The sequence below is a fragment of the Acanthisitta chloris genome, unplaced genomic scaffold (assembly GCF_000695815.1).
Source record: "Acanthisitta chloris isolate BGI_N310 unplaced genomic scaffold, ASM69581v1 scaffold33550, whole genome shotgun sequence".
Classification (NCBI taxonomy): Eukaryota; Metazoa; Chordata; class Aves; order Passeriformes; family Acanthisittidae; genus Acanthisitta; species Acanthisitta chloris.
In genome coordinates, this window is record NW_008650480.1 from 21,470 (window position 1) to 35,790 (window position 14,321).

Consider the following 14,321-nt stretch of genomic DNA (forward strand, 5'->3'; position numbering starts at 1 on the left):
AAAGGTCAGTGATCACTCTTTTTTTTTTCACTTCTCCTGAGGTACGCTGTGTGCACCTGCAAATGCCTCATCAATTGCTTTAAGGAACTTTGTTGCTTCCCATAGCTGACCCTGCACAAATTCAGAACCCAGGAAACTCACAAGTCTTTGTTCTAGCCTGTTTGAAGCTGCAAGTGCAGGGAAAGTCAGAAACACAAGAAGAAGCTTTATTAATATTTTGTCAGGGAAGAAAGAAGGAATTAGGAAGATATTATTGTAGAACTTAAAACAGATGTTGAATAGCTGACAAACTCATGTCATCAGTATTGAGATCTGCCATGAACCCACTATGCTATAATATGCCACATCAAGATCCATGGCTTCTAGTTTGAAAATCAGTGAGAGAGGCAATATGAAATAACCCCCTGCAAGAATGACTGATTGAAGAGAGATGGGAAGCAGAGTCATGGCATTCCAGTAGCATCTGGATATTTGGGGGTGTTGTGTTAAGAACCAGATCTTCTGACACCAGACACTAAAATGGAACTTAACTGCAGGAAAGAAGGCCACTTTGTGTGGATTAGTCAGCTTCAGGCTGGGCACATAAGTTTCCCCAGCTTGTACCCAAGTACAGGGGAACAACTGTTCAGGAATCTTTAAGTTTATTAAGCTGTCTCCAGCCTAAGTTATGCTGTGATTCAGATAGAAAACAAATTTGCAAACATTTCCTACCATTACATACTGTGCGAATCCCACCACATGAAAAAGAAGGCTGAAAGTGACTAAAGAGGACTAGTATGCTCAGTAGGCAGACGTATAAGAAAATGCACTGCACAATTCCAGAGAATTTTCATTCTCTGAATGAAATTAGGGTTGTGAATTTCAAAGGTTTTCAAAGGCATTTTGTATGTTTTTAAGTACTCTCAATTATTAGATTTAAGTCTCAAAACTCCCATGAAACACAGAAGAGATTCCTCTAGATTCTTTCTCCCTACAGGGCACCTAAAAATAAATTTTTTTCTTTGTCTTATAATTTCTTCTTTTAGAGAATTACTTCAAAGAAGTGGATTTAGGGTGTGGAGTATTACTCAGTACAGCTGTAGTTCTGATGTCATAGCAATGATCTTGAGTAACACTCTAGGCTTTTGATTTTTATTTTCAATTTTCCCAAGCCACTAAAGCAGGAGACAGAAAATACAAATAATTCCTTCATGTGAATGACGCATTAGTGTACTGGTAGCTAAATCGAGGGATAGAAATCTCATCAAGATATGTTATGGCAATGCTAAGGCCTGTTGTGAAGGCCTGAGCCAGAGCTGACCTTCGTGTGAACTCTCATGAATACTACAGTAGCAGGCAGCTCAAAATTCGCATGCAAGGTGCGTGATAATAAACCTGATTGCTGTGTTAATAGTGGATTAACCAACTATAAAGTAAAATAAAGAACGTGAACACAGAATAAAAGATGATAGGCTTTTATTGCCCAGAACATGGACCCTAGCCAGGTCCAAAGTCTGACCAATACAAGGATATGAAACCAAGTATCACACATATTGTCATGTAAAGATTTATAGTGTTGTTTGTTAAAGTGTGTAAAAGCTGGACCCCAGTCGCAGTGACTTTGGAGAGCTCACCTACAAGTGGACACACTGCACAGGATTTCCCAATAGCCAGGAGGGATTCCCCAAATCCTCACCGTGACTGGGGCTCCCCAGTGACTGTGGATCTGGATGATGGTAAAGTGTTAAGGCAATTGGTGTTATACCTATTTCAATCACTATCATTAATTCTTTGTAATAATGATCAGGCGCATTGACTTGCTTATTCACCTTGTTTAATATTTTGGTACCTTAAATCAATGATTAAGTGCACTATACTGTTAAGTGTATCACCCTGCTTGGGCTGCTTTGACAAGCAAATTACAAGTAAGCTTATTTTCTTTTACCTCAGTGTACATGTATTTTGTACTGACCCCATCCACCCAGCAAAACAGGATCCAAAAGAGCTATATATTTTGACCTGAATTATCAGAGGTGGGTTTTCAGGGCAGAGTAAATTAAATTTACATCTGCCAACCATTAAAATAATTATGAGAAGAGAAGAACAATTAAAACTTGGCTCTGAGGCACACTAAGAATAATTTAAAAGAGCATCACGCTACTCAGACTATTCCATCCCCAAAGCAAGGACCTATTAACTATACTTTTGCATTTTTTTTTAAACAAATAAATGCTTAGTGCTTATGCCACTTTTTTACTAGGCTACAGTTCAGTTTCCAGGTAGGTCAGTGGAGAAATTCCACAAATTGCAATTCGTGCACAACGTAAGTATGTAAACAATGCTTTTCCTCTTTAACACTCAGGATTGGGTTTGTGAATGAAAACCACATCCTACAAAGGCCTCCTCTTAACCAGATGGAGAGTTTTGCTGTTTCAATCCGCAAATAGACAGAAGGAAGGGTGCTCTTGCTCTAGAGCTCTAAATAGAAGTAGGAACTGTGCTCCTGATCTAATTGAAGAAATCAGTGAGAGTTTTTCACTAAGATGGAATTTCCTCCAACAAGTTAGAATTACTAATAGTTTAACTTCTGCAGAAAATCCTTGAATCTCAAGGAGTGAGTCCCGACTCCACTGCATTTGCTGTGGACTTGGATTCCATCATTATGCCCAAAAGACTCAGATCTAGTCACAGGACATGCATTTGTGCTCACTGTCTCAAAAGCGTAAGTCAATGCTTTTCAGGATATGACACTAAGACATTCTAATTCTAAAAAAATAAAACTATAGACTGTATTTTCAAAAATGCCTTTATGATTCTTGTGAAAAAATGTTACTAGTAACCGAAATCCAGTATTTTGACATGACACACATTTAAAAGAGGCATCAAAACTTCCTAGATGCCTTTGGACCCAGCACCATGGTCTGGTTAGAGTTAAGTGCCAAAGGAGCCACTGCAATTGTCTCTGGTGCACATGCTTAGCCTGCAGCAAAGACACAATAATAGGATTTATTGTTTAAGTTTCTCTCATGGTGAGCTAAGGAGCATCCCTTTAACTTGTGAACTAAAAAGATAGTCATTCAGGACCAGCTGATGTGTTGTCATTGGTTTTACTGCAGCAGCTTTGTATGTGTTGGGGCCCTAAATGTCTACCACTGAGCATGTGAACATGTACACATGTCTGACAGCTGTGATCATCAGATACAGGCACTAGAGGGGTCTGAATAATATGCAAATCCCAATGAGGTGGACATGCTCAGAACACATCTGGTCCCACCAAAAACTGACATGCAGGCATGCAGGTTGTGGTGCTATCTACATTTAGGCAATAATAATGAGGTTATTTTGAAGGAAAACACTTTTTGTTTCATTCCAGGAAAGGTACGGCCAAATGCAGAAAGATGTGTGACCTTGCTGCTAACAGAGAGGCACCTGTCTCATTTACAAACACAGCTGAAGACACATCCTGAATATTCCTTACATTTTTCATTCCCCTCCTTGTCCTGTTCTTACAGTAATTTTTCAAAGTGTGAATTTTGTTTTGGTGCTAAAATTCAGAACTGCGAAGTGATGATTGGTCTATCTTGACTTTAGTATGTTTTTTGACACTGTCTCCCATAACAACCACACAGAACAACTAACAAAGTACTGGTTGGATAATTGTGCAGTGAGGTGAATCGAAACCTGGTTGAATGGGCAGGTCTGGAAGGCTGTGACCATCAGCACAAGTTGGCTGGAGACAAGTCAGTGCTAGTGTACTGGGTCAATACTGAGGCCAGTACTCTTTAACATTCTATCACTGACCTGATGATGGAGCAGAGCACTCCTCCCTAAGTTTAGAGGCCTGTTCAACTTGGAGAAGTGAAGGTTGCAGGGAGACCTTGTATCAGCTCTCCAGCACCTAAAGGGGCCTATAAGAGATGGAGAGGGACTTCTGACAAGGGCATCTAGTGCTAGGACAAGGGCTTTAAAATGAAAATAAGATATTGGGAAGAAATTCTTTACTGTGAGGTTGGTGAGACACTGGAACAGGTTGCCTCAAGAAGCTGTGTTTGCCCCATCCCTGTAAGTGTCCAAGGCCAGGTAGTACAGGGCTTTGAGCAAGCAGGTGTAGTGCAAGGTGACCCTGTCCATGGCAGGGGTTGGAGAAGCTAGGCGAGCTTACAGATTATTTCCAACCCAAACCATTCTGTGATTCTATGATACTAAGCCGGGAGGAGGGGCTGATACATGAGATTATTATATTGTCATTCAGAGGTACCTAGAGGGGCTGGAGAATTTGTCTGAGAGAAATGATCAACAAAAGAAATGCAGAGCTCTACATCTGGGCAGAAATAATGTAGGGCACCAGTACATGGTGGAGGCAGACAGGCCAGAGCATAGCTCTGCAAACAAGGACCTGAGGGTCCTGATAGACAACAAGTTGACCATAAGATAGCAACACCTCATAGCAAAGGTGGCCAACAACATCATGGGCAGTACTATGACAAACACTGCCAACATGCAGAGGGATGTGATCTCTCTAAACACAACATATGTGAGGCCACACTCCGAACTGTATCTAGTTCTGGGTTCCCCAGTACAAGAAAGAGATGAACTTATTGGAGTGAGTCCAGTGAAGGGCCACAAAGATGATGAAGTGATTAAGACTGTTTAATTTGGAGAAGACTCAGAGGGATCTTATTCATTGTATAAGCTGTTGATGGGTGGGAATGAGTACAAAGTCAGGGTCTTACCAGTGGTGCCCAGAGACAAGACATGAGACAATAGGCAAAAATGAAAAACCATCACATTTCATCTGAACGGGAAAGCACTGCTTTCCTGTGAGGCTAATCAAACATGTTGCCCCAAGAAGCTGTGGAGATCCCATGCTTGAAGATCTTCAAAACCTGACTGGGCATGGTCTAGGGTAACCTGCTCTATCTGACCTTGCTTGAGCAGGGGGATTGAACTAGATTGTTTCAAGAAGTCACTCCCAACCTCAACCATTCTGCATGTCTCGGTGTGAAAGAGGGGAAAAAAGAGTGTGTTTGTGATTATACTCTTATATACTTAACCAATTAAAATGTGCATTTCTGATGCTGGGAAGCTTAATGCGTCTCTTTTAAGAGGCAAAATGACTCATCAACGTCATGAGGACGGAAGCAGGTGAACAGTGAAAACCATCATGCACAGACATGCCTGGTTCATTTGGTTGCCACATATTTCAGCATTACTTGCACACAGGCAGCTAGTGCTTCTCTCTTCAGCAGCAGCAAAGCCCTACATACTCTCTTGAAGTAACTTCTGTTCTTTATCAATCTTACTTCCTTTTTCTTGCCTAAAAACCTAATGGAGGAAAAATATATCCTTATTTTGCATGGAAGTTGGATATGCCAAAGTCAGAATCAGAGCATCTCATTCTCATGTCTGCATATGAATTGATCTCCTGTAATCTGCGATCTTTAAAATCCAAGCTTGTGTTAGTAGTTACAAATGTAGTTTATTCATACTGTTAAACATTAAGAGCATAATATTTTTAACAGGATGATTCTTGTTTGCCCTTGCAAGTGCTAGACAGGGATACATTTAACAAATAATTCATTTCATAGTTATCCTAATGATACAGTTTATTTCTGAAGACACAGGCCCAATTTCACTAACAAATACAAGCTTGTTCAAAAAATAAATGTATTAGTCTTATCTTCGCAGCTTGTCCTGGATCTCCTGTCACAGATTAAAATTCCCCTCTCCTTTACATACTAACAAGGGTTTAATCTCCCATTGTTTCTTTAGACACAACCCTTGACTATTTTGTGCCATCATTTCTCATTCTGTCTTTGGCAGCTTTCCTTTCTGGATCTTGCAGCTCTTGACATTCTCCATTTCAATTCTAACACTGGGTTCCTGTCACCCTGCACTACACATATGTCTGAAAGGGATTGGCAGCTTCCCTTAAGATCTTCCTGTCACAGGACCACTTCGGGGTGTTCCGATTTAGTGAAATTAGTGATTATTTTTGGCCATGAACTTTTAGGAGATCGAGAGCTTGTATTCTATATCCTATTCTTGAAAACACTTTCACAGCATGACCAAAATTCCCTTTTCATTTTCTGATCACAACATGCTCTCTTTTTCTGTAGTCAAACATCTGAATGCATTTTCATTAACATCCAACCAATCAACAAACACCTGGACATGAATACTTTCCCAAAATAGAGGCTTTGTGGAGATGAAAGGGGACAATATAATGACCAATGTGTCTTAATTCATGATAGTAAGCTAAAGGAAAATAGTCCCAACCCTTGTACCCTCAGCAAAGACTTAAAGAACAGACAAATTTGCTTGACTTTCTTTTTTTTGAAAAAATAATTATTTTTAGAGAAAGGCTATTTGACATTCAGTTCTGTCTCTTTGCTTTGGGCTTTCTCCACCAAATCTTTCCTACTGCATATGCTGTTATCAAAGTCTAGCATGCCATGCCAGGGTTCCGGCCATCAGCTTGCTTGCTTCTCCCAAGAGATGAAAGCTTTGTTTTTCTTTCCATAACCCCTTCCCAGCCACACAGTCTCCCTCTCCACTCTCTTGTACTTCCCCAAAACTCCTCTGAACCAAGCAGAGTTTTTTGCCCTCTAATTTATTTCTGTCAGGTCAGTGAATTGAATGTACTCACAGAAGCATTCAGCAAATGCCAAAGCTCATGCAAGGTACCCCATGGGAGTTTGTAGAAACCAGGCAAGTGTAGGTCAGGAATCTCCTCTTTTTATGACAGTAAGCTATGATATCAGCCCTCCCTTTCTTGTGACATGGCAACGTGAGACTACTTAGAACAGTTAAGTCTGTTGCAGCTTTGGGCTTGCAATTTGCAACTGTTTAACCCACTCCTGAAAACAGGGAGAAAGAGATACAAGAACCTATAAACACACAAACTTATTATCTTACAGCTGTTTATCACATTATTACCAGATAATAGTGCTAATCCTTCCAAATCCATTCTCGTTATATAGAGAAAAAAAATTTAATTTAAATGTATGCAACCTATTTTTCTCATTATAGAGTTCCATCCAATTGTTTCTAGAGGTCATTTCTTTTAGAAATAAAGCTAATCCACAATGACAATCTCATCAGCTAATGATACATTTCCAGTCATACCTGTGATCATACTTGATATTATTAACGGCAGAATGATGAGTTTGAGCATTCTCATCAGCACTTCCCCAGGAAAGGAAAAGTAGAATTTATCCAAGTTAGAGAGTTTTCCATATTCCCGTACCAGCACACCAAGTCCAATACCTAAAAGGGACATAAAAAATGTGACACGAGTTAGACATAACTTATAGTTGAGACAAAGGAGGAAAAATAAGAAAACACTAAAATAAAAAGAGCGAGCAATAGACACATTTTGGCAGCTGTGGTGGAACTTCTAAAGCAAATCAGCCTTTCCTTTTCTATTCCATATATTAATGATAAGCAAAGCAGCAACACATACAATTCTGATTTGAAGGATATCTTTAGGTACGTCTTCAGAAAAATGTGATCAGTGACTTTTTACCTGCCTTTGCTAGTTCTAGAAGACCCAGAACTGACATTTAAAAAAAATCATAGAATATATAAAAACTACCAAACACTAAAGACAGACAGTGATATAAATACTCTGGATGATCTGTATTGGTGAAAATAAGTGTACCCAGCAGCAACACTTTCAGTAATTGCTGCTCTACATAATTAGAAAATAGCATGACTGCAGTCACTAAAATAATTTAATAACTTCCAGGAAATCGATCAACAAAAATATACTCTGCATTTTTCACAATCATTCCACTACATAACTGACCTACAAATACCAGACTGTAAGCTTAATCAGTGATTTAACCTGGCACCTTTGTACTTCCTTTGATCTTTGGATTAAATGATTTATCAGATACTTCTAGCTTCTGAGACAAATCACAGGTAAGAGTTCTACCAAAAGAAAATAAATCACATGCCAAAAGACAAAATTCTTCAGTTTGACAGCCAATACCTTTATTTTCCATTTCAACATGACCTTCAAATTAAAATCACTGGTATACGAAATGTGTTCATCAGTGTTTAGAAAGCACATGAAATGCTGTTTCACATACAAACTTTGTAATGCTTCAGTCCTGAATAATAACTGCTTATCAAGAGATCCAATTTCTAACTGGATCCAGTCAGAGACAGAGCAAGTCAGAACCTTTCATTACACACTGAGTGCTGCAAAGTCTTACTCATATGAATGAAATTTATGGAATTATTTACACCCCCTGGTACCTTGGTGACATTAGTGGTATGTATTTTGCAGCAGAATTGTAACAACAGCAGAAGAAGGGGCTACCAGTCTACCTTTATCAGCCCAGTGGCTCATACACACTTGCAGGGGCCCAGGAAAGCTGCTAGTGTCCTAGCCAAACGCACCACTTCCCCAGTTTTATTCTTGATAGTGTACAAGGCACTTGAGTCAGATGTTGTTCAGGAAGCTGGTGTAAAGTTTGACTAAACAGGCTTACAGGATACATTAGTTATTTTAACTGATAGAAGTTGTGGAGGCAGACAGTGCCAGCAGGCTCCAAACCAGAGGCAAATCCATGGAAAACTGGTCCATACTATCAATACAGAGGAAACAAATATCCCATATCCAATTCTCTACTAAACATGAAAGCTCAGTGACATTCTCTTCTAGAAAATAAGGGGTTTTGCAAAAAAACTCTTTAAAGATTCACCATGGCTGTGGTTTGTGCTAGTTCACACAGCATCTGGATGTCAGTTGACATAACTACTGTTACCACACTTGCCCCTATGAGAACAAAAAGATAATGAACCATCTTTGCTCTATCTGCACCTGAAAAATCAAGCTAAAAGAAAATTAAGGCAGATTATAAACTCCTACCAAGTCTTTCCTGTAAAGAGACATAAAATGAACAAGCTAACCTTCCATGTAAATGGGCTGCTATTAAGATTTCTGATTTAGGTGTAATCTGTGCCAGTGAACACGGACAGTTTAAATTCCTTGGAACAATCTTGAATCTTAATAGCCTTGAAGATATTTGCAATATTATGCAAATGGACTTGATCAGTGAATGATAAGATACAATGATCTCTACTTCTAATCTAGTGACTGAATTATGTGTTGAAAATAATTACTCTGCACTTTAAGATAAGCCCAAGCAAGATAAAATTCCATTTATAAAGTGGCTACATGTATTGAAGTTAGTTGCTAAGACTTTCATCCTGAAAGCACCAGAGTAAATAGCTGAGATTCTAACCATACAGGTAATCTATGTCTTCGGACTATTCACATGACTTAGGGTAGGCATATGCTTAAACTGCAGCAAGACTAGACTGCATATTTATGGGAAGCTGTGTAATGCCACTTTACGCTGCGCAGGTGTGATTAGGACATGTTCTAACCATATGCCTCTCAGTCTAGGTGGTGACTGTCATATTTGACCAGCTAGAAATTTGATCATTGTATAGTCAGCAGGATTGTTAGCACGTAGAAAGATTCACCCTTGTTTTCATTCTTCAGAGTTCTCTTTTTCACTTCTTTAGATTTCGCTACAAAAACTTTCCATGCGCTCTCAAAATTTTAGCAGGGTTTCCTTAAGCTTTTGCATGGACATATTTATATCTGTTTTGTGTTTGAGGTCTTTTTTGGTAAGGATATTATTTATCTAGTGTCAATAGCTGAGAAGAGAGTTCCTCATTCCAACAATCTTTTGAAATTACATTATTGCTCTCACTGCCTTGTTCATGCAATTTATTTACCAGACAGAGCACTTATATCCATATTAACTTCTGTTGCATGCCAAATTACAGTAAAATGCAGCTCCCTTTTAATTGCAGCTAGTGTCTAGTATATGCTAATTGAATTTATCATGGAAATACACGAAATGTTATTCTGCAGCAGGATTGAGAAGCAGCAACAAGATTTAGCAGAGTATATTTGGTTATGTACTGGAAATGGATGTATGTAGATCTTTTTGCCTCTCATCTTAATAGCCAAATTCAGCTGGAAATGTTTTTCTAGGAATTATAACACAGAGAGAGAAGCGTGGCCCAGCGTAAACATACCTCACATGGTCACCACTGCTTTTAACATCACATTGATTTATAGCAGCCCTAAGCAAGTATAGATTAAAGTCTAATAAAATCTTAATTTCTCTACATGAATGCTACTGATACGCCATCATTCCTGAAACTAAAACATGCAATTACTTCTAATAACCACAAAACACATTATAGTAGGCAAAGCCTCTTCTATATATTAGGCTTCTTTCTTTTAATTTATTTTCTCCCACTTACAGACTAATCTACTTTTTTTGAAGAGCAAAACATCTCTTTTCCTGTTTGCCCTCTTCATCTTTCCTTGGTTTCAACCACTCCACTTTTTTCTTGTCCACAATAAACAGTCTTTATTTCTTTTCCATACCCTCCCCTTGATTTTCCTTCTTGTCCACATGGCTAAACTAGATTATAATTTTTACCATAAGAGCAATCCTCTACTTACAGGTCAATGACACATATTGCTTAAGGTCCAGATTTCTGCAATACTGAGCAGATGTGAAGAATGATGGTGGAATAAAATGTACAATCCCATGTCTTCCATTTAATTTTCTAAGACAAATATATCCTTGCAACTGTGCACAGTACAGCACATGCTGTATAGCATGGTGTCTACATTTTCCCTCCCAGCAGCCACTAACACAGAAGAAAAACAGAAGAAAATCACTGAAAATGAGCATACCAAGAGAAATCCATCGGCACCCATCTTTCAGGGAGTCTCAGGAGCCCAAGTCTAAAAAGCCGGAGGGAATACATGCTTCCTCTGTATGGGATGAACTGGTTTTTTGTTGCTATCCAGGGAAATAGGAGCAAAAAGTGCTTCAAGGGGTTAGTTAGCACCTGCAACTGGCTACACTGTATGTAGCACTTGATGTGTCACATCTGCCAAGCCTGAGGCCCTCCAGGACATTGGAGATTAAGGCTGTGTGCAATAAGGTGGCAGAACCAGTTCAGCTTGTGTGTGTGCATGAAGTGAGTGCACTGCAGAAATTAGGTAAAATGTGTCTTGGGAGACCATTATGTTGAGGGGTTTGCATATCTGCAAAGCTAGTTCTGTGACATTTGGGTATCTGGTGAACAGTCATTTATCACAATCTGCCCTTCATCTAGAGTGTCTTTTTGCATATTGCTGTTCTTTCCAAAATTCTGCCTAAGGAAAAAGCTAAATTATTCGTATGGGAACAACTACAGGGCTACATCTTTGTCCGTGGACTGTGCTGCAGTTCATGACACAGATTTGGAAATGAGTAAGAACAAAACCACACATTCTGTTCGAACAAATTCCATAATCTCTGGGCTCAGCTATACTAGCGTGCATGGCAAGTGTGTCAGATTGTTCTATAAACTATTAATAAACTTGTAAAAATGTGCCTGTCCACTCTGCAGCCACCTGTGCAACCAAATGTGGAGACCATTTACAATTTTTCAGGAAGTGATGGCTAAATCCTGAAGCCTTTTTGCTATAATTATGTGGGGTCAACACAGTTCAGATATTGAATCTGAAAACTCAGAACCTCTGAGTACCTGAGTCTGTTCAGGACATGCAGTATGACATGACTGTACTTAACTTGCTTTACATCACTACCATTGTGGGTTAGACACCCTTCAGAACCCGATTACATCTTTGGTAACAAGATGACATGACAGAATACATCTCTACTTTCTTTACCTTCACTCACAGGTAGAAAAGTCTATACATAAACACACCTGATCGTATGTCTAACTGAAAAAGAATATAAACCAGATAAAACTGCTATCTAACAAAGGACTCCCTAACATGTCATTTGCACTCATGGATGAGAACTCTGGTCTGGGATGCAGAGGGTTAATCAGCAAAGAGTTCTCAGTCCATCACTGTGCATGACACCAGGGAAACAGCACATCTTCTCCAACTTAGACTTGTGTCATTATAGGAATGATCCTTAGCAATGAACCACAAATACAGTAAGAAATCCAGCACGTATTTCTGCAAAAAAACAATCTGTTTTGTAAAACTGTATGTTCTGAAACGCATTGTGTATCTCTATAAAAAAAAAGTTGTGGTTCTTGTTTTTGTGTAATTCCAGAATGTGGAAACTCCCTTTCACTGGATCAGAGTTAGTGATTCTGGCTGATGCTGATAGACACTGGGGGAGTTACAGGAATTTTGCTTTGATATGGCATGGAATGAAGAAAAGATGACACATGGTTCAAACTTAGCATTATTTAATTGTACTGTAGCAACATGGATTGTGCTATCAACCAAGTGATTAAGCTCTTCATAATTTACCATGATATGCTCTACATGTGACAGACTAAAATACAATTACTGCTATCATATTGGTGGGTCTCAATTGGATTATCTTTACAGCAGATGATTCATGGAACTGAAGAGACTAACAAACAAAGTTTCACTTGATTTGAAACACAATATAAAACATTCTATATAAACATGTCAAATTGCAGCACAGGCAGGCAAGATTTTTGCAGTTTCTGATACAGTCTGAGTCCATTAGTAACATTTTATAATATTTTGTGTCTGGTCTCACCATAAAGTTTTTGTTATCACTGGTATCTCTTAGCTACAAACATATACACTGTGCCAACTAAAGAACAGTAAACTAGAGGGTATATAAGAATATATTACTTATGATAATACTTATAAATGTATTATTTTATCTTATTAATTCAGCTCTCTTGGCATTATTTTTAATACTTTTTAATGTTATGCATTTTGCTGTTTTACACTCTACTTGACAATGTGCCTTCCAATAAACATAGTGATGCTGATTGAAACAAAGAAGATTAGAAAACTGCAGGCAACTACGGAGGCAGGATTTAGGGACTCGGGTATAATTGCGCGGCAACTGATTTCAATTATCTGGATGCTGGTGCTGCCCAGACTACCAGCTGGCTTACAAAGACATGCGAAGAAAACTTTTGTCAGAAATCTTCCAGAAGAAAGTTTCCAAGTCAGATCTTGGTCTATCTAAGAATATTTAATATCAGTGTATTAGAGGAAGACGTGCTCATTCTTCTGCCATGGTGAGACCCTCTGATCCTCCCTCTGATTAACCTATGGGGGTGCAGCAGTTGTAAATTCCTTCTCACAAATAACACAGTGTCGCCTGACTGCACCGAGGAAAGTTTGGGTAGATAATGACTCCCCGTGATGATCCTTCAAGAATGAAGGCAAGGTAGAGTGCTGGCCAGAGGGGAAAAAACAAGCTTCTTCAGCGTGGGCTTACACCCTTCACTCAGAGCAGGTGTGAAGGCTACGCAACCAGCAAACCCACTTAACTCCTGCTACTTTCTGTGCTGTGAAAGCCTGTAGCAAGGCTGATAACACAAAGCACCCTGTACCAGTCACTGATAACACAGGGTGGCCTCTCTGCTATGCAGCCCTACATAGGACTCCTCTCACGCTCAGTCTAATCACTTGCAGTAAGTTAGCTCATTCAGTAAGTAAAGGGCAATAGTGGCCGTTACGTGCCTATGTGCTGAACACTGAGCCAGTGCTCTCCCAGAACATCAATGTGCAGATGGCTAACGAGCTTGATTGCCTAACTCCTACTGGACTCTTGCTTTCATCTCATTTCTCTAAACATACTGTAGATGAATTACATGTGTATGTATCATCCAAATATTTTTGGTATGCAGAGGTAAATTCTATGTGAGAAAGCCAAGATAAAAATATACAGCTGAAGGAAGAAGAATAACTTTACAATTGTGCTTTGGCTAGCTAGAACTGCTGTACAGAACCTACCTAAAGGAAGATAAAGCTCATAACATAAAGAAAAAATACAGAAAGGTGCTGTGAAGAATTCATTCCGTGGTCAGTCCTTAACTCTGTTAAAATAAATTCAGTTGTATCAGAGATGCAATTTGTTTCTTTCACAGCTTTTCAACAAACTCATTGACTCATTAGATTTGTGAAGTTAAGTACCGTACTTACAACTGTAACATAATAAACAGCACAATATCAAGACTATGCCATAAATTAGGTAATCTGGGGAAAATGACAGGTCTTTCCCAGCAGCTATACAACGTACATGAATTAGGATGTGCCCTGATTAAAGCACCTCTTCTGCTGGGGAACACCGTGTGAAACTCCTTACGGTTTCAGGAAAAGTGAACTCAAAATGGAACACACACAAAGGACTAGTGGTGTTCCCCAAGGGTCAGTGCTGAGCCCAGTGCTCTTCAATATCTTTACTGATGATTTGGATGAGGGGATTGAGTGCACCATCAGCAAGTTTCCAGGTGACACAAAGTTGAGAGGGGAGTGTCGATCTGCTGGAAAGCAG

At 39.2% G+C, this 14,321-nt stretch overlaps 1 protein-coding gene across 1 annotated transcript in view; it reads right to left on the reverse strand.

The window, feature by feature from the left end:
- Positions 1-7,261, reverse strand: part of LOC103812231 (excitatory amino acid transporter 3-like) — a gene marked incomplete at its 3' end in the record, with an annotated part of 28,196 nt that extends 20,935 nt beyond the window's left edge. The window contains exon 1 of the mRNA XM_009085244.1: positions 7,108-7,261. Coding sequence (XP_009083492.1) covers positions 7,108-7,261 — 154 coding nt within the window. The remainder of the gene's footprint in view (positions 1-7,107) is intronic.
- Between the last annotated feature and the right edge of the window lie 7,060 nt (positions 7,262-14,321).